This window comes from Acomys minous (assembly GCF_964271855.1).
Source record: "Acomys minous genome assembly, chromosome: 15".
In the NCBI taxonomy this organism is placed as follows: Eukaryota; Metazoa; Chordata; class Mammalia; order Rodentia; family Muridae; genus Acomys; species Acomys minous.
In genome coordinates, this window is record NC_140497.1 from 34,608,277 (window position 1) to 34,628,449 (window position 20,173).

Genomic DNA, 20,173 nt, shown 5'->3' on the forward strand with positions numbered 1-20,173 from the left:
GGGGGGCTGGAGAGCACACGGGGGGGGCTGGAGAGCACACGGGGGGGCTGGAGAGCACACGGGGGGGGGTCTGGAGAGCACACAGGGGGGCTGGAGAGCACACAGGGGGGCTGGAGAGCACACGGGGGGGGCTGGAGAGCACACGTGGGGGGGGCTGGAGAGCACACGGGGGGGGCTGGAGAGCACACGGGGGGGCTGGAGAGCACACAGGGGGGGGTCTGGAGAGCACACAGGGGGGCTGGAGAGCACACGGGGGGGGCTGGAGAGCACACGGGGGGGGGCTGGAGAGCACACGGGGGGGCTGGAGAGCACACGGGGGGGGGTCTGGAGAGCACACAGGGGGGCTGGAGAGCACACAGGGGGGCTGGAGAGCACACAGGGGGGCTGGAGAGCACACGGAGGGGGGCTGGAGAGCACACGTGGGGGGGGGCTGGAGAGCACACGGGGGGGGCTGGAGAGCACACGGGGGGGTCTGGAGAGCACACAGGGGGGGGCTGGAGAGCACACTGGGGGCTGGAGAGCACACGGGGGGGGGGCTGGAGAGCACACGTGGGGGGGCTGGAGAGCACACGGGGGGGGGCTGGAGAGCACACAGGGGGGGGTCTGGAGAGCACACAGGGGGGCTGGAGAGCACACGGGGGGGGCTGGAGAGCACACGGGGGGGGGCTGGAGAGCACACGGGGGGGCTGGAGAGCACACGGGGGGGGGTCTGGAGAGCACACAGGGGGGCTGGAGAGCACACAGGGGGGCTGGAGAGCACACAGGGGGGCTGGAGAGCACACGGGGGGGGCTGGAGAGCACACGTGGGGGGGGCTGGAGAGCACACGGGGGGGGCTGGAGAGCACACGGGGGGGCGTCTGGAGAGCACACAGGGGGGCTGGAGAGCACACGGGGGGGCTGGAGAGCACACAGGGGGTGGCTGGAGAGCACACGGGGGGGGGGGGGCTGGAGAGCACACGGGGGGGGTCTGGAGAGCACACAGGGGGGCTGGAGAGCACACAGGGGGGCTGGAGAGCACACGGGGGGGGGGGGCTGGAGAGCACACGTGGGGGGGGTTGGAGAGCACATGGGGGGGCTGGAGAGCACACAGGGGGGGTCTGGAGAGCACACAGGGGGGCTGGAGAGCACACGGGGGGGGGCTGGAGAGCACACGGGGGGGCCGCTGGAGAGCACACGGGGGGGCCGCTGGAGAGCACACTGGGAGCTGGCACCCAGCAACTCTGCAGAAGAAAACAAAATAACCTAACAAGATCAGAATGTGAGTTATGTTTTAGATATTCAGAAATGCTTATTAATTTGGTTTGACAAACTGTCTAAACTTTTCTGTCTGATGAACTTCCCAGGCTTACACAAATACTTTCCGCCCAACTCCTATGGACTTTGCTGTACTGGCCCTTCAGTCTTCACTAATTGCTTATTCATTTTCACGTGGTACAAATCAAATAACAAACATTAAGTATTTGAGGCAAAGGAATGGATAGATTGTTTATCACTTTAGCATAATAGTCCACATTGTATTCACAAATCATATTGATAACTCTGCACCCTATAAACATACATACACTATTATAAACTCTCCAACTTATGATAAGGTTTTTTTTAAAGTAGCTGGTAAATTGTATATAACAAAAGAGAAAAATTTAGAGTCTAAAGAAATGTGAAAAAATTGAATGATGACACTTCTTTATGTCATCAAAATGTAAGCTGTGTCCCTCTCTTCCACAATAAGAAAATATACTTTGATTTGCCTTGTAGTAATATGCTTTCCAACATCAAACAATTCGCTCTTGCCCCATTTCTCCTGTTATTGCCTTGCCTGGATCAAGTGCTAGGGTCCAGCACCTGTGGCTAGAGAACACTCACATCCAAACAGGTTAAATGGCCTAGCAGAATATTGAACTACATCTTAGACTAGGTGACCCTACACTAAGATAGCCCATTTAGTAAAATTGGGCTAAAAACTGTCACTGTAGGAACCCAGGTGTCAATTATCAAGACTTTGGGGTCAACCTTCTTGATCTGAAAGGCTTTTTTATTTCCTAAATATACCAAGAGATAGTTGAAATGGAATTTCTGTCTGGGATGAAAGCTACTTGTATTCTGTAGTTATTGCTACAGACACAAAGTCAAAATCTGTGCACATATAAGATACCCACTAGGTAGTACAAAGGAAAAGCACAAATTTAGTGACCATAAATAAAGTCAATTTTCTGAATTATCATCAGCAAACACTTTGAGCAGGCTCCTTGTACCTATTAGGTACAAGGCATAATAACAAAAAGTGTCGATTATAGATTCTAACTGCATGCAGTTTAGAACTGAGAGCACTATGAAGTGTTCAGAAGAATGACAAGACTCCTCAACAGGGTGTAGTTGGTCCACACCTACAATCCCAACACTCAGGATGTGGCAGCAGGAAGATGAGGAAGTCAAGGCCAGGGGCCAGAGGGATGCTTAGGCAGTGCATGAGAACGCTATGCAAACAGGGCCTGAGCTTAAATTCCCATCACCTTTGCTGGGGTGCATACGCTCTGTGAAAACAGACCTTGCAGAATTTAGAGACAGGCAGAGCTCTAGGGCTCATTGGCTAGCTTAGAGCTCTAATGAGAAGCTCCAGCTTCAGAGAGACTCTGTCTCCATCAATCAGCCAATCAATCAATAAGGAGGAGAAAGAGGAAGACACAACTGTTGACCTCTGGCCTCAACACATGCTAGTACACCTACACATGCATGTATGCATACACCACATACAAAAATTTTTAAAAAGTATTTCTTTTATTGCAAATAGTTTTTTTCATATTATATACTGACTGGAGTTTCCCCTCTCCCAGCTTTTCCCAGATCCTCCACTTCCCACCCACCAAAGTCTACACCCTTTCCTTCTCCCCTTAAATACAAATAGGCATCTTATAACAAGAAGATACTATAAAAACAAACCAGAATAACACAAGACAAACAGGAAAAAGAAACAGTGCAAAAAACACATTCACACACACACAGAAAACCCACAAAAATAAATAAATAAATAAATAAATAAAGACAGGGACCATAATGTAAACAAAAGGCTTGTAAGGTTTTAACCAGTCCAGACAAAGCATTGTGGGGGGGGGGGGGACTGAATACCATGGAGTTCATTTTGTATTGGCCATTTTGTACTGCATGAGGCCCTTAAGTGTGGGTTATATACCCAGTGAGAGTCCACTGCAGAAAACTAATTTTTCCTCTGTGAGTGGTTATCAATTGGAGATAGTTTCCAGGTCAGGGATGGGAGCTCATGTCTACTTTCCCTCTTGGCACTGGAGCCCCACCTAGCTTAGACCTGTGCAGGCCCAGTGCACGCGGCCACAGTCTCTGTCAGTTCATCTGTGCATCAGTCCTCTTGCCTCTAGAAAGCCTTGTTTCTTTGGTGCCCTCCATCCCTTCTGCCTCTCACAGTCTTCCCACCTCTGCCTCTTCAGCGGAGTACCATTTATATGGAGCTGAGCCACAGCCTTCCTTCTTTGTCCGCAAAGTCCTCTTGTAAGTTTCAGTTTTATGATGATATCAATCAATTTGATGGAGACACTGGACTGTTGACCTTTGGCCTCAACATACACAACTGTAGCCACACATATGTACACAGGCACACATGTATAAGCTATGTACACAAAAATTTTAAAGTATTCTTTAAAAAGAAAAAAAAAAGAGTTCAAGACTGGTCTGGGCTACATAGGAAGCCTCTGTCTCCAAAAACAAAAATAAGTCTTCATCTACTTTTAACAATGTGTGAAGTTTTGTTTGTTTGTTTGTTTGTTTCTCCACAGAGGGAAGCCAAAGAGGGTGAGGAAAAGAAGGTGGGAAGGATGAGTATCAGTCTATCCTATTCAGCTCATATGTGAAACATTCAAAATGCACTGTGTAAGAAAAGAGCACTCTCTCTTTATTCTGAATCTAAATTTCTGTAGTATTCGCTGCCACGCCATCTCCATTTGGTTCACTGCTGAGCAGCCTCCCCCTCCACAGACGCCAGCTGACCCACGGAGCCCAGCCTCTACTCCCACAGAGTCACAGACATCTCACACTACCCCACATGTCTACGCCTCCCGGCCTTCCATTCATAAAGAGAACTTTTACTTTAAAAACGTAAATGACTGCAAGTATGGTAAACAGCCAAGCAGTGGTGCTGCCCGCCTTTAGGGAGGCAGAGGCAGGCGGATCTCGGCGAGTTTAAGGATAACCTGGTCTACAGAGTGAGTTCGAGGACAGCAAAGGCTACACAGAGAAACCCCCCTCTCAGAAAAGAGAGGAAAACCAAACAAAACAAACAAATACAACAAACAGTAGAACTTGAATGAATCTTACCTATAAAATAAAAACTGAATATTATGTGACTAACATGTACCTCAATTTTAAATGATATATAACTTAGGAAGTAACTTCCTGGTTATCTTATAATAGGAATTAAACTTCAAATAGGATGGCCATTAATCCCTTTCCCCAGGGTAAAAATTCACCCGTTCTATCATCTGAAATCTGAATTGCACGTGCTGTCTTGCTTCCAAGTACTGTTTTTCCCTCTAGTTCATCTGCAAAATCATTTTTTTTCTAGATGATACTTTAAATTTCCCCTTACTCAGAAACAAACTCAGGAGATCTAAAGGTATGCACTTTGAAGGAAACAGAGTAGTAATCCACAAGGGAAGGTTTTGGGGCCCTGATAGGTTGTAATAAATATCACAACTTTGAACCTTCCCTTCCCTTCCCTACATTCACTCCCAACTGCTCAGCTCTTGGTTTCTTTTTTGTTTCATAAACACTTATCGCTATCCAAAAGTTATCATTTTTATTGGCTGGTCCCCCTGTGGAATATAATCTGCAGTAAACAGGGGCCTTTATGTCACTTGCTAATTCAAACCAAATTTCCAGAACATGTAAGCCTTGGTTTATAAAAGATGCTCAATAAATGAGTACTAAGCTTAGTTTAAGCGATTACGACACTTAAGAACTCTGATGTGCCTTGCAGATCTATAAATAAGCTGGTAAACTTTTAGGGTCCTTACTTCTTATTAGAAGTGGGGAAAGAATAGAAGAAAGAACACATCTACTCGCCAACTCTGAGCTACAAATGAAAATAGACAGCCAAAGTAAAGTTCTTAAGCTCAAGAGACATTACTAATTTTTTAAGGCTACTGGTGTGTTTCCTGAGCCTAATAAGTGACAATGCCATCCTGAAGTGACCGGTTCTGGAAAATCATTTTGAAGAGTAGGAAGCTCCTCTAGAAAGAAGTCACCAGCTCATGCCATAAGCAAATACGAACCCCGGGGAGAGTAATCTAACGATCGTTTTTTATGAAGTTGAGCTACTGCCATTACGCTGGCCCCAAAGTCCTCAGGCAATTTCAGTTTTTATAATGATATCAATCAGCCACGTTACAGTAAAAATGAGGGTCCTTTTAAAGGGTTATTATAAACATACTGGGAGTAAAGCTTCATATAAGGCAAACAGGAGATCTTTGGGAAGGAGGGAAAAGCACGTTGAAAATACAGTTCTTTCCCCGCATCCCATAACCACAACCTTAATGTCCTACATCCACCTGAAGAGAGCTTTTCCTCTAAGCAAAGACCGACGGACCCGTGGTTTCTCGTGCGCCGTCCCCGACCCCCCGCTGGCCCCTTCAAAGCAGACGTCAGCCGGAGCTCCATTACTACTTAACCAACATGGTGGAAGACAAGACCTTCCAGGTAGGAAGTACACCGAGGACCCCCGCCCTCCCCATACCCCTCGGAGAGTGAGCTTCCCCGGCCTGGTGACCTAAACAAGTTTTCTGGAAACCTTCATGAAGTTATATCCCACCTACCACGGATCAAAGACGCAAACGTGACCACCAGTACTGAGTGCAATCCCTGCATCCTGTGGGTGCTGCTGCGTTCGCAGTTTTCCTCCCGCACTCACAAACTGCACCTCAACATTGGAAACCCGCCTGGATCATTCGGTGCTCCAGGCTGTGTGGCTGAGGGTAGTGGATGAGTAACTACAGTGCCTAAAACCGCGCGCGTGGCCAAGCCCGCGCCTCCCAGTCTCCCGCCCGTTTGGGCTCCGGGAGGGCCACCCAGGGGGCGCCCCCCGGGGGTCTGCGCGCGCGAGAGGCCGCGGGCGCGCGTGGCAGCCCAGACCGGTACTCACCCGCAGCGGACAGCGGACGGCCGCTGCCAGCCGGCTCCAGGAAGAGGGGAAGTCGGGAGTCCGGGCGCGCGGGCTCCAGGAGATGAGCGCGGCCAGACTCCCCAACAGCAAGGCGGCCGCGGCGCAGCTCAGGTACAGACTGAGGCGCAGCAGCACGGCGCCCGGCCCCGCACCCGCCGCGGGTCCCCAGCCCGGGACCAGGCAGCACAGCGCCAGCACAGCCAGGGCGGCCACGGCCGCGGGCCCCCGCCACCACCCGCCCCGGCTGTCCGCCGTCCGCTGCCCGCCGGTGGAGCCCGGGGCAGCACAGCCGGCGTCTGCGGCGAGCGTGGGGCCGCGGCGAGTGCCGCTGCTGTCGGTGGCATCGCGGTGCATGCTGCTTCCTGGACCGCTGGCCACAGGCTCATCTCCCGGCCCGCTGCCCCCCGGCGCCGCCCCGGGCCGTGGCCTGTGCGCGGCGCCCCGCCGCCTCGCCGCTCCCGCCGCCGCTCGCGAGGCAAGGGCAGCCCGCGTTCATGCCCTCGCCGGCGGCCCTGCGCGGGAACCGCTCCAACAGACACCGCCGCGCCCCCTCCGTGCCGCCGCCCCGCGCCGGGCCCGCAGCTGGCCCCCGACCGGGCGCGCCCAGGTAGCGGGACCGTGAAGGGACTGGAGCCCCACGGGCTTGAGACGCGCGGGGGCGGGAGCTGCGGCTGAGTGACAGTGGGGCGGGGTCGCCCCGCCCACCCGGGGGTGGGGGCGGCCGGAAGGGGGCGCGACCAATCGCAGTAGACCCCGCTACTTCCCGCGCCCCACCCCCGGCCCCCCGGGGACGGCGTCTGTTCGTGGAAAATTTTGCTGCAGGTGTCAGAAGCGTATTTCTCGGCTCAGGTGTTCCCTTAATTTTCGCCCTCCGCTCTTCGCCTCGCCTACAGCCTTGTACCAGACTCCTGCCTTGTTCTCTAGCTCCCAGATCAACCTCGTTCCGTTCCTGATCTTCACTTTTACTAGTTTCTAACAACCGACCTAATTATGGCCCGAGGGCAGAAACCAAGACAAAACCGGAGGAGTAAGTGAAGCCCGTGGTTCCCACTTAACTTAAGGAAAGGCTCCCAGAGTGTCCGCCTGGTGCCAGAGAGTGTACACAGCTGCTATAATCAATTTGGCTCCGATTTTGTGTTTTTGTTGCCAACAACTACTTGGTACAAAAGCTGTTACCCACGCAAAAGAAACTGGCTCAAATAATTTTGAGAGAACACATTTTCCTCTTCCGTCTTGGTCGCAGCCGGTAGTATACAGACGATGTTTGCTGAAAAGACAAGATGTTCAAATGCTGCCCAACACTATTTCTGAGCTGTCAACGCCGATAAAGGGCATCAACTGTCTTAGAGGGATGACGGAAATAAAGGATTTCTGAAGAGACTGGGAAGGGAGAAGGTATCAAATAAAGAATGAAATAAAGAAAAAAAAACGGGAGCTTGAGAAATAACGAGCCTAGGACCTCTCCCCCGTGACACTGTAAGAAAGAATCCCAAACTCTTTAACTTTCACTGTTTTGTTTTGTGACAGTCTCTCTAGCCCTGGCTGTCCTGGAACTCACTATGTAGTCCTGGCTGGCCTCGAACTCAGTGAGATCTGCCTGACTCGGCTTTCAGAGTGCTGGAATAAAATGTGCGCAGCCTACGTTTGCAGTGTTCTCTAATACTTGGATTTACATTGCTCTGCGGGTAGCAGATAATTAAAATAAGCGTTAAAATGTAGTGTTCGATATTGTGGCCACACTGTTTTGTTTTTCTGTAAAGGGATTGTTCCACCTGTAATAAGTATTGTGCCATTTCATCAAAAAGAAAAAAGTCAGGAGACTCGTGAAGTAAGCTACTTACTTGCTTGAAACGTATTACAACAAGAGATTACTGTTTGAACAAGAAGACGCTGGTGAACATAAACGGTCTACCCATGTATTCAGTCCAGGTCTTCATAATAAGTTTCCCCAAGGACACATAGATTTCAAGTGGGAGACAGAGTCAGAGATTTAAAAAAAAAAAAAAGTGTGCTACCACGCCTAGGTATTGAAGCTTTTTTTTTTTTAAGAATTTTTAAGTGTTTTTGTGAGTGTTCTGCTTGCATGTGTGTTTGTGCACCATGCGCATGAGTGCTGACTGCAAGAAGAGGACATCGGATCTGCTGGAGCTGGGGGGGGGGGGGGTGTGGGGGAGGAACACTGTGAGCTACCATGTGGATGCTGGGAACTGAACCTGGCTCCTCTGTAAGATCACTAAGTGCTCTTAACCATTGAGCTACCTCTCCAGCCCCCAGGTGTTTGCTTTTTAGTGTTTATTGGTGTTCACAGGAATTTCGTTCTCTTATGCGGGCTAATAAAACACAGGAAGATAATGGGTGTCTCATACCAAATGTGATTACGTTGAAAAAACGTTAGATAATCTCGTGGTCACCCCAACAGATACTGTTTGAGACTGGTGGCAAATGGGGGGATTGAGGCGCCAGACGTACTTAACTTGCTTGAGAAGCTAGGGCTAAGATTTGCTATCGTTCTACATGGCGCTAGTTCAGTTTGTGCACTTAACCTCCGTGCCGTGATTCTCTCATCTCCTGTTACACAGGAGCACATACTGGGGCTAATAAAGCCATGAGTCTAAGACCAGTGTGCCACGGCACAGAATGTCCAGCTGTGCTGCTCTGTGGGAACAGACACCTTTGTTGCACTGGCACAGAGTGAGTGAGCACAATTAGTAAAGGGGAAACTGGCTTCCTGTTGACTGCACATCAACTCTGTCACTCAAGACCGTGACCCTGCAGTGAGCACATGGCTCCCAAGAGCAGTGCAAGCCACTGTCGGGAAATGCCCTCAAAGCACACATTGTCTTCCTGCTAGGCCAGCACTGATAACTTGAGATGCAGAGTGAAGCCTCCACCCTGTGTATGGTTGGCAAGACACAGGGGTAGAAGGGGATGGCTAACAGCAGAAGGCACTGAAGAAAACGAGGCACTACATCAGATTCTAAATTGGAGTTGAAATGTCCCTTTCCTGTAGTCACTGTTGAGGCCTCACAGTTCTTTTGAAAAGATATATTGTCTATATTTTATTTTATGTGCATGTGTGTGGACCTGAGTGTAGGCATATGCACTGTGTGTGTGCCCACAGAGGCCAGAGTTCAAAGGATAACATCAGGTCCCCTGGAACTCGAGCCACCCAAAGTAGGTGCCGTGCGGAGATCAAACCTGGGTCTTTTGGAAGAGCAACAAGGGCTCTGAACTGCTGAGCCACCTCTCCAGCCCCAAGTCCTGTCAGTCTTAAGGGCTTAAAGAGAAAAGTAAGAGTAATGTCTGGGGGCTGGAGAGATGGCTCAGTGGGTAAGAGTGCTGCCTGTTCTTCCAAAGGTCCGAAGTTCAATCCCCAGCAACCACATGGTGGCTCATAACCATCTGTACTGTGATGTGATGCCCTCTTCTGGCCTGCAGATGTACATGCAGGCAGAACACTGTATACATAATAATAAATAAATAACTCTTTTTTTTAAAAAAAGTAATGTCTTATATATTTTCATCGCTAGTGAATTCTGGCAGGCTATAATCAAATGCACCATAAGGCCATCTTTATTATCTTGTAGAAATCTAGAATGGGGATGGCCTCTGGCTGAACTCCCAAGGGTAAATGAAGAATAAAATGAGCATTTTTTAAACGCCAGACAAAGCAGGTTCAAGAATGTATTAGCAATGTTTACAGGATGATGAACTTCTGAATAAAATTTTAGAACATATACAAACTATAGTGAGTAGGGTACCATATTAGTAAGTAAAAATACTCATATTGAAAACTTACTCAAGGCCAGAGAGTGAGAGAGATTTTGGGAGCACCCAGACCTAAATGGGATGTCTCCTTAAGTCCCTCCCCTCTGAGATAAGGGAACCCCCTCAGAAAAGGAGGCAGAAAGAGCAAAGGGGATAGAGGACATGAAGAAAACAAGGCTCTCTAAATCAACTTGAGCAAAGGCCATATGGACTCACAGAGACTGAGGCAGCACGCAGAGGTCCTGCCCGGGTCTGCACCAGGTCCTCTGTGTATATAATGTGGTGTCCGGTTTAGTGTTTTTATGGGACGCCTGAGGAAACAAATGAGTGGGTCTTTGATTCTTGTGCCTTCTCTCAGGCTCTTTTCTTTCTGATGCTTGGTCTTGTCCAGCTTTGATGTAATAGTTTTTGTTTTACTATATTTCATCTTGTTGTATTTTATTATTATCTCTTAGAAGTCCATTCTTTTCTAATGAGAGACCGAAAGGGAACAGATCTGGATGGGGAGGGGAGGTGGGGAGGGGCTGGGGGAGTAATCGGGATATAGTATATGAGAAAAGAACCTATTTTCAATAAAAAGGAAAAAAGAAAACCTATCCAAAGTCATTAACCTTTTAAAAGAAACCGATTTTAAATTTGTGAAAGCTAAATCAGTGTCTACCAGGATGAATAATGATCAAAACTGGACACATTTCCTGTTGACTTGAAATCCAGAGAATACGGGGTCGATTATCTTTGCATAATGAACCACCTCCAAATAAGTCATCGATCGCCTCTATCTTGTGGGTGAGACAGGTGGGCTGGGGTCAGCTTTGAGCTCTGCTCTTCCGGTCTCGAACTCTCGTAGAGGGGCAGCCGGCTGACACACACCCTAGGAGGCACTATGTTCTTAATCTCCAAAAGGTCAGCTTGGGCTTCCTCACATGACAGTGTCAGGGATGCAAACTGATACATTTTTTTAAAAAGTTTTGCTGTCTTATATTTGTCTCCTTTGGTGTCTTCAAGAGAAGACGAGCAGTAGGGGGATGGGGGATTTTTGTCCAGTGTTTGTTTGTGTGTATGTATGTCTGTGCTGGATGCCCTAGGTGTCTTGAAGACATTCGATCTCATGAAGCTGGACATACAAGCCATTGTAAACCACCGGATGTGGGTTCTGGGAACTGAATTCAGGTCTTCTGTAAGAGTGACAAATGCTCTTACCACTGAGCCATACCACCACCACCACCCTGTTTTCTACATGATGGGTGTTTAATAGTAAGTATAACTCATTTGTTTAGTTGTTTGTTTGTCTTTTGAGACAGGGTTTCTCTGTGTAGCTTTGGCTGTCCTGGACTCACTTTATAGATCAGGCTGGCCTCGAACTCACAGAGATCCACCTGCCTCTGCCTCCCTGAGTGCTGGGATTACAGGCATGCACCTCTGCGCCCTTGCTTAGTCTTTTAATGACCTACCATAACTTGGCAGAATAAATATAGTATTCAGTTTTTTTGGTGGATCACCAGGCTGGTCACCCATATCAGTAGAGTCTAGTGATGTTACTAAAAATATATTAAAGTTCCTATTTCTGGCCCTGGGGATCTATGATCCTTATAATCTGTCCCCTCCTATTGAGTGAGGATGGCATGAGAGGATACAGAGAAGTGATGTTTATGTTTGCTAGTTGTGACATTGATAATATAGATCCTCGCCATATAATTTAATTTTTACTAATATACTAATATTTTGAAGTTATAAAACAAAAAACCAAACTCTAAACTCAGCTAGACTTTGATATCCAATATTAGTGATTGGCAAATTATTAAGACTGATATCTTATGACCCCAAAAGGCATATGGATCAGGCTTTTTGGATGCTCTAAGTGCTAATTGGCTGTGTTTGTTGAGAGCATGAGAAAAGTTGATGGCTAAGGCCTGAATGTTTAAGTGTCCTTCCGAATACCTATGTTGAAGCCCGGTTACCAGTGATTGGCTGTTGGAAGACATGAACACAGGAAAGTAGCAATGGCATTGGCAGAGCCTGTATGGGTAACCTTAGTCCCTCTTAACAGGGGCCGGAAGGCTAGAGAGAAGCCACCCTAGTTAGGCGTTCCGGCTGCTCTTCCAGAGGACCAGGGTGAGATTTTTCAGTACCAGCACAGCAGCTCACGACCATCTGTAACTCCAGTCCCAGGGCATCCAGCATCTTCTTCTGGCTTCCTTGGTCATTGCACCCAGGCAAAACACCCTTACACATAAAATAAAAATAAAGGTTAAAAAAAATTTTAGGGGACCAGAAGCCAGGCATAGTGGGGCAAACCTGTAATCCTAAAATTAGGAGAGGAGGACGATCAGTTCAAGGCTACGCTCGGCTATAGAGTCTGAAGACAGCCTGAGCACCATGAACCCCCATCTCAAGGATGGAGGAGAAGACACCCAACTGCCTCGACTCTCTCGCCAAGTGAGAAGACACAGGGAAGGAGCCATCGCTGAACCAGGAGCCGAGTGCCGGTTGAAGCCTTTAGTATGCTGCTTCCGACTTCCCTTCCTCCAAAACTGAGGGGGAAGCTGCTCCCTCTCTAGGATTTGCTGTAACAGCCCAAAGGACAAATACCAATGATGAGCCAAGACTTAAAAATCTCAGCCTCTGCACGCCTTTAATCCCCCACACAGGAGGCAGAGGCAGGCAGACCACTGTGGTGAGTTCGAGGTCAGCATGGTCTACAAAGTGAGTTCAGGACAGCCAAGATAACACAGAGAAACCCTGTCTCAAAAAAAAAAAATCAGCCTCCAAGAGAATCATTAAAGATCATTTGCTTTTGTTGTAAAATACACAAAACAGAAAACTTACCAGCCTAACCATTTTCACAGTGTAGTACTAAGTACTGTGTAGTTATCACTGCTTTGTTGCGGAATTATTAATATTTAATGTTGATTTTATATAATTAAGGCATACGTAAAATGAGTTGATATTTTGTAGATGTTAATTAAACGCACAAAATTTTCACAGCAGCAGTTATTCCTTGACCAGCTACTTATAAAGAGAGACAGAAACTTGTTAGATTTATGCCAAACCTTATACAGCACTGGAGCTGGGCAGCGATCAGCCCTCTAAGCTGTCTTGTCTGCTTCCCAGCCAAAAGCCCCATAAACGCTTTTAGGGCTGCTTCTGCTTCATCAAATCAGTCCTCAGCACAGGCAGCTCTCGGCCACACGATTCTAGGCCACGCTACCCCCATGGCAACCTGCGCCTTCCTTCCTCCTTCCTTGTGGTCCTTCTGAGACCCCCACAAGCCCCCAGACACAGTAAGGATCTTGGGGGACAAGCTATTCACATTTGAATACACAGTAGGTCCAGATCAACCCCGACACTGCTACCCACGTCCAGAACTTTTCCCATCAGCCAGCCTGTGCAGAAACTGTCATCCAACAACTCGCCATCCCCTCCTCCCAGGACCCCTTGACACCCATTCTGGTTTTGTTTCCATGAATTTTGAGTATTCTAAGCCTCGTGGATAGGGGATCGTGAATTTGTCTTTTCCGACTAGCTTACTTCACTTAGCAGAGTATCTTTAAGCTTTACGTCATAGCATGTATTACAATTTCGTTCCTTTTTGTGGCTGGATAAAATCCCACTGTGTGTATGCAAATGCCTGTATAACATTGTATCTGTTAATAGGCCCTTGGGTGGTTTTTTTATATTTCGAGTATTGTGAATAATAATGTCATGAATCTGAGTGTACAAATATATCTGAGACGCTGCTTTGAGTTCTTTTGGGCATATATCCTCAAATGGAATCGCTGATTCATATAATTCTATTTAATATTTTCAAGGAAATACATAGAATTTCCTGGCCTGCCACTTTACATATTAACTGTGCCAAAGGCTTCTGATTTGAGTCTTTGCCATCTTGTCTATCCTCAATTTTGCAAGAGGTATTCTTAAAATAGCTGTCCTTTTGGGGCTAAGATGTACCTCGTTTTGTTTTTGTATGTTTGATGTGTGGGTACAGGTGCATCATAGCAAAGTTGTAGGGGTTATAGGGCAACCTTGAGGAGCCAGATCTTTCTTCCCACTGTAGAATCTGAGACTCAAATTCAGGCTGCCACATTTGCTTTGGCGGTATTTTTACCAGTTGAGCCAGCTCCCTGGCCCTGGATATGTTTTATTGTGTTCTGGATCTAATTTTGGTCACCTGGCAAGCATGTTTCCCTACCAGACATAGTCATGTCAAAAACATGCACTGATTTTGACTTACATTTCCTTAACGCCTAGTATCTCAGTTACTTTTCTATCGCTGTGCCGTAACACCCAGGACCAAGTCTACTTATAAAGCTTTTAACTGGGTTTCCAGTTTCAGAGGGTTAGAGTCCCTAATGGCAGAGCAGAGGGGCATGACAGCAGGAACAGATGAGAGCTCCCTTCTTGATCCAAAAGAAGTCGAGAGGCACACTGGGAAAAAGCACAAACCTTTCAGGACCTCCAAGCTCACTCCTAGTGACACACCTCCAACGATTAGGTCACACCTCCTAATCCTTCCCAAACAGTTCCACCAACTGGGGACTAAACATTTCAACTATATGAGCCTACGGAGGCCACGTTCATTCAAACCCTCGCACTTACTAAAGTTCCTGTGTTTTCCCTTGCTGTTGGCTACTTATATCTCTCCTTTGTAGAAATGTCTACTCAGACACTTTATAGCTTCCCTGGAAATTGGTGCCAAAATATTTTCATTAAGTAAAATCCTTTTGGCCATCAAAGTGTGTGTGTGTGTGGGGGGGGGTTCTTTGTTGGTAATCAGGACCAAGAAAATATAATATGCATTGTTCACAGTAAGAGTTCTTTTTCAGCTGGAGAGATGGCTCAGCGGTTAAGAGCACCCGCAGTTCTTCCAGAGGTCCTGAGTTCAATTCCCAGCAACCACATGGTGCCTCACGACCATCTATAATGAGATCTGGTGCCCTCTTCTGGCTGGCAGTCACACATGTAGGCAGAACATTGTATACATAACAAATAAATAAATAAATCTTTTTTTTTTTTTTAAAGAGTTCTTTTTCATATACGATGGCTATGACTCTGATCAGACACATGAATCTGACTGGAAACATCTAGAGACTTAGTGAAGCTCACTTCTGGGTGTGTCTGTGAGGGCATTTCCAGAGACATCATGTGGGCTCTGATCTCATCAATGGAGTGAGCCTTGACGGATTCATAATATGCTGGCATTATTAGCAGGTGGCCAAGGGGAGGAGGTGGGGCCTAGGTGGGGGAAGGTCGCATGAGGGGTGTCCCTATGATTATGCCTTGCCCTCGCCTCTTCCTGTAGGCCAGATTCCCCACCCTCACAATTACATGAACTGCTCTACAGTGCCAGGAAGGACTGAGCCCTCTCAAAATGTGAGTCAAACACATCTTTTCTCATCCTGTCAGCTAAGTCTGTCACAGCTCTAACAAAGCAACACAGCGGTGGTCCCCAGGCTAAAATGTTAAGTGTGTGTTAGCTTTCTTTGTACCTTCATATAACTGCTGAGGACTTAATTATGGCTGTAACAAACTATTCAAAGTTAGAGGTATACAACTCAAATTTATCTGAATTAGGGCTGTGGAAGACAGGAGTTTAAAATGAAGGCAGATTTGAGTTCTTTCAGGGCAGGATCCATTCCTTCCCTCTTCAGCTTTCCAGAGCTGCACCCATTCCTCGGCTGACTGACTGACTCTTCCACGCACTCTTTTCTGTCGCAGCTCCCTACAGCTAACCCACTTGGACGTTTTCACTTCCCCCTTTTATAAGGGCCCTAGCGATTACGCAATGAACTCCTGGATAATTTCCATTTAATTACACCAGCTAAATCCCCCATGCTGTATAAATCGGCAAACTTATGTGCTCTGGCGGTTAGGGGATGAAGATTGGGGACGGAGTGCCATTCCTGTCCCGACAAAGTATCCAAGAGTTCAACAAGTTAAGGCTCTCAAATATAGTCCATAGAGATCATTTTTAGATTGCTTTAACGTGCACCGCCATCATCACTAGAAGGGCCTCCCTTCATAGATTACCCGACCCTGATGCACATTAACTTTGCTTGAACTGCATTATTTTTTCTTTTTCCTTGACACGATATAGCCCTGTCTGGCCTGGAAGTCACTATGTAGACCGGGCTGGCCTAGAACTCAGCAATCTCCCTCCTTTTGCTCCTGAGTGCGGAGGTTTAAGGCACGTGCGTGCCACCACGAACGGTTTGTGTGAACAGAGCTTGGCTGAAATAAAGCACCACAAAGACACAGCCCTCCATCTTTATTGTTGTCCTCTTGTTACAGAGCTACAAGATTACAGCGTCTTTGTAGGAAAGCATCCTCGATGCCTAAACCTACCGCTATGTCGTGGGTAAGCAAGCAGACGATGCCCTGGACAGCAGAGAGGCCTTGGTGGTCTCCTTTCCACATGCCTCCTAGTCCTCGAGAGGCCCTGCCGAGAAGCTATCGCCCTTGGTCTCCAGGAGCTACCAACACAGAGAGTTCAGCCGGCATCCTCTTCCTTACACACTCTGCTCCGCGGCCACCCCGCCTTTCCCCTTCCGCTCACTCGATCCCCGGAAGCTTTCGCCCGCGCTCACGCCTGCGCACACCTCGGTTAGCCACCAGCTCGGGGAAAGGAGACCGATGGAGGTGTGGCTGCGCGTGCGCAGAGCGAGCGAGGATCATCACGCCGGTGGTGGCGCGAGAGTCGGTAGCGGCTACGGTTCCCAGGTGAGCGGCTCAGGGCCTTCCGCATCCGGTCGGTCCCGAGGCGGGCGAGCCGTCCCTCCTCTGCGTTCGGGGTCCGTTTTCCCCGGTTCGGAGCCCGACGGAGGCGAGCACCCGGGGTGGGTACCAGCGGACTTCCGAGGTCTCAGGCCGTCCTCAGCACTAACTCGGCCTCGCCGACCCGCGGGCGGCGTGGTCACCGCTAAAAAAAAAAAAACAAAAACAAAAAAACCGGTAGCCCGGCTCGCAGGACGCAAGAGGTGGCTTAGAGTCGAGGTCCGAGCCCGCTTCAGATGTGGCCTCCGCTGCCCATCTTCGGGTACTTGAACCCGAACTCACAGGCCTGAGGAACTGTCCTTTGCTGCGTCCCAGGCGTCTGGACAGGGGACTGACTGCGATCGCGGAGGACGAAGTCTCACACTCGTGAAAAAACAGGTGTTCAGTTTGGGCCAAGAGTGTCGTATGGCCTATTTCAAGCCCTATTATATAGACAGATACGGACTATCACAAATGTACGAAATGACGTTTCTAATTCCAGGTTATTTGTATATTCTTTCCGCTGTACCGTGAAAGCACTATCATTTCTACCGCTAGCTCCGCGTAAGCTAAACGACAGTGACCAAGTAACTTCCAGGTAGCTTTGCCGTAAAGCTGACTAGGTGCAACAGGGGGGTTATTAAGGTCTCAGGAATTGTTTGTTTGTTTTTCCTTTCCTGGTATGTTATAAGGTAATCGTAACTGTCCTATAAAAACATTGCTCTTCCTTATTCCCCGAGGTAAATTGAATAACAGCAACCTTTGATGTAAATTTTTTCAGGAGAACTGCTAATGGGTGAGACTGTCAGATAAGTTTCTCTGGAAATTAAGTTAAATCACCTGTTTACGTGCTTACAGCCACCCTTGTCCGTCAGGAATTCTGACCGTAAACACCTCAGAAACCTCACATCCACTCTCCACTCTCGTGAGGAGAAAGAAAAAATTATCAAAGCAACCTGAAACATCGATGGTTTTGCTCTGTCTGCATAGAAAGCAAAGAGCAAGAACCTGGCCTGAGTCTTAAGTCTCCAGCCTCCTTTGTGGAATAAGCATTATTTAAATATTTACCTATTTTTTTGTAGGTCTTTTTTTTTTTTTTTAAACACTGGGTATGTAAGGACATCAGGAGCTCCCGGTCTGGTAAGAGTGGACATACCGCCTGCTCACCCATCCCCTCTGTTGTGCACTTGCCAGAGTCTCTAGCCCTCCCCCCTCCCCCCCAAGCTCAGTTTGGCGTCACTCTTAGCTGGCCCTGTAAGCATATACCAGCGGCAGCCAGCCTGCTGAGGAGACTGCTGTAGGCAAAGTTTAAGGCAAACCTTCTGGTTCTGCTGTTGGACCCTGGAAATTAACTAGACAGTCTCTGTGTAGAGGGCCAGAGGACACTTTCAGGTGTCCCTTCATCAGGTGCCATTAACCATTTCTTTTGAGAAATGAACTGGAACGCAACCAAGTAGACTGGCTGGCCTGCAAGTCCTAAAGACCCTCTCTGCCTTGGCACCAGCTTTACAAACACATGCCTGCCCTCCCTAGCCCTCAGGTACATTGAGTTTAGGTCCCCAGGCTTGCAAGCACTGAGCTATCTCTTTCTCAAATTTAAGCTTTTTTTTTTCATTTTTTTATTTTTATTATAGCCAGTCTTTTTGTTTGTTTGCTTGTTTGGTTTGGTTTTTTGAGACAAGGTTTCTCTGTGTAGCATTGGCTGTCCTAGATTTACTTTGTAGACCAGACTGGCCTTGAACTCACAGAGATCCTCCTGCCTCTGCCTCCTGAGTGCTGGGATGAAAGGCATGCCCCACCACACCTGGCCAGGCCAATCTTTTTCTGAATAAAACTAAACATATACTTCAATAAAGTATCACAAAGATGTACTGATTCTGAGCAAACCATTAATATAAGCCTCTGTTATGATAATTGCTTCTTTTCTTTACTAAGTTTTATTAGGGGTGTGTGTGTGTGTGTTCACTAGTGTTTGTGGAGGTGGGGGGGGGCGGGGAATCTGGAGGATTTGGTTCTTTTCCACCATGTGGGTCCCAGGGGTCGAACTCAGGATGGCAGGCTTCATGGCAGACCCTTTTACCCAATGAGCTGTCTCACTGGTTCTAAAATTGCTTTTTGTTTATGGTTAAGATATGTTTAGTTATTTAGAGTCCATAACGTATCTCATTATTTAGTCATTTTTGTCTAGTACAAGTTTCTTCAATTTCAAGAAAATTAACTTTCCTCTAGGGCTATTACAGTGTTTTCTCAGGTTTAGTTAGTGCAGAGTCTAAACATTTGGAAAGCAGTTACCCTAGATGAGGCAGTATTGTCTGTAACACTCGATTTAAATTCCCTCTCAGTTCCCTTCTCTTTTTTTTTTTTTTGTTTTGTTTTGTTTTTGTTTTGTTTTTTCCAGACAGGGTCTCTCTCTGTGTTAGCCTTGGCCATCTCAGACTCGCTTTGTAGACCAGGCTGGCCTCGAACTCACAGCGATCCGCCTGCCTCTGCCTCCCGAGTGCTGAGATCAAAGGCGTGAGCCACCACGCCCTGCTCAGTTCCCTTCTTGTATTACCATTCAGTATCGACTTCTCATCTCCATAGACCAGTGACATTTCAAACTCATGAGTGAGACCACCCCCCATAAGAAATGGGCTTTAAATCAAGGCCCACTATGCAGAGTATATATATAAATGATAGAAATAAATTTTATGACGTATTAGTTGAAATGTGTTATGCATTTCTGATTTTTATACTACTGTGCTTTAATGCTTAGCGTGGCCTACTGAATTTTTACATTGGGTTATGACATGAGGTTTAGTATGACACTTTAGGTTGTGCTTTGAAACTGTTCTTTTGAAATTTGAAGAAACAAAAACCATTTTAATTGCAAAGGTTTTTTTTGGGTTTTTGTTGTTGTCGTTTTTGTTTTTGTTTGTTTGTTTTTTGACAGGGTTTCTCTGTGTAGCCTTGACTGTCCTGGACTCACTTTGTAGACCAGGCTGGCCTCAAACTCACATCAATCCACCTGCCTCTGCCTCTTGAGTGCTGAGATTAAAGGCAAACACCACCACACCCAGCTAATTGGAAAGTTATTAATAGAAGTGACAGAGAGGAAAAAACAACCAATTCTATTTTAGGCCTTTGTTGTCTCCAAAGGTAAATTATCTTTAAAAAAACAAAACAAGTTTGAGGAGGGGGAGCTACTAATTGAGTTCTAAAGGTACCCACTAATTGAGTTATAAAGGTGGGTATTTTGATTTTTTTCTTTTTTTAATGTTTTTTAAAATACATTTATTTTATGACACATGTATACAACAAACTACATAGAGCAGGGAGAACCACGTGACAGTCATGAGAATCATGAGTTCTATAAATGTTACATTCATAGTGATTTGACTATTTGTGTTTGTTCAGCTTGAAGTAAACGTCTTTCCTGTCTTGTTGGGTCTAAATTTCTGAATTAAATTCAATATCTATCCTATCTCA

At 47.3% G+C, this 20,173-nt stretch overlaps 2 protein-coding genes across 7 annotated transcripts in view; one reads left to right on the forward strand and one right to left on the reverse strand.

The window, feature by feature from the left end:
• The window catches only part of SNX25 (sorting nexin 25), a 133,655-nt gene extending 126,807 nt beyond the window's left edge, over positions 1–6,848 (reverse strand). For 2 of the 3 annotated variants that reach the window (XR_014774924.1, XM_084758940.1), the window contains exon 1: positions 6,164–6,848. Coding sequence is in view for 1 of the 3 variants with exons in the window: in XM_084758940.1 (XP_084615066.1) it covers positions 6,164–6,538 (375 nt within the window). In the remaining 2 variants the exon portion in view is untranslated. Of the gene's footprint in view, positions 1–5,837; positions 6,086–6,163 lie in introns of those variants that run through there. The other variant, XM_084758941.1, reaches the window with a different exon arrangement.
• Positions 6,849–15,189: 8,341 nt separating this feature from the next.
• Positions 15,190–20,173, forward strand: part of CFAP97 (cilia and flagella associated protein 97) — a 37,004-nt gene continuing 32,020 nt past the window's right edge. The window contains exons 1-2 of one of the 4 annotated variants that reach the window (XM_084758934.1): positions 15,190–15,325; positions 16,244–16,672. In XM_084758934.1, the coding sequence (XP_084615060.1) occupies positions 16,284–16,672 (389 nt within the window). In that variant the 5' untranslated portion in view covers positions 15,190–15,325; positions 16,244–16,283. Of the gene's footprint in view, positions 15,326–16,180; positions 16,789–16,813; positions 17,105–20,173 lie in introns of those variants that run through there. The other 3 variants (XM_084758933.1, XM_084758935.1, XM_084758936.1) reach the window with 3 other exon arrangements.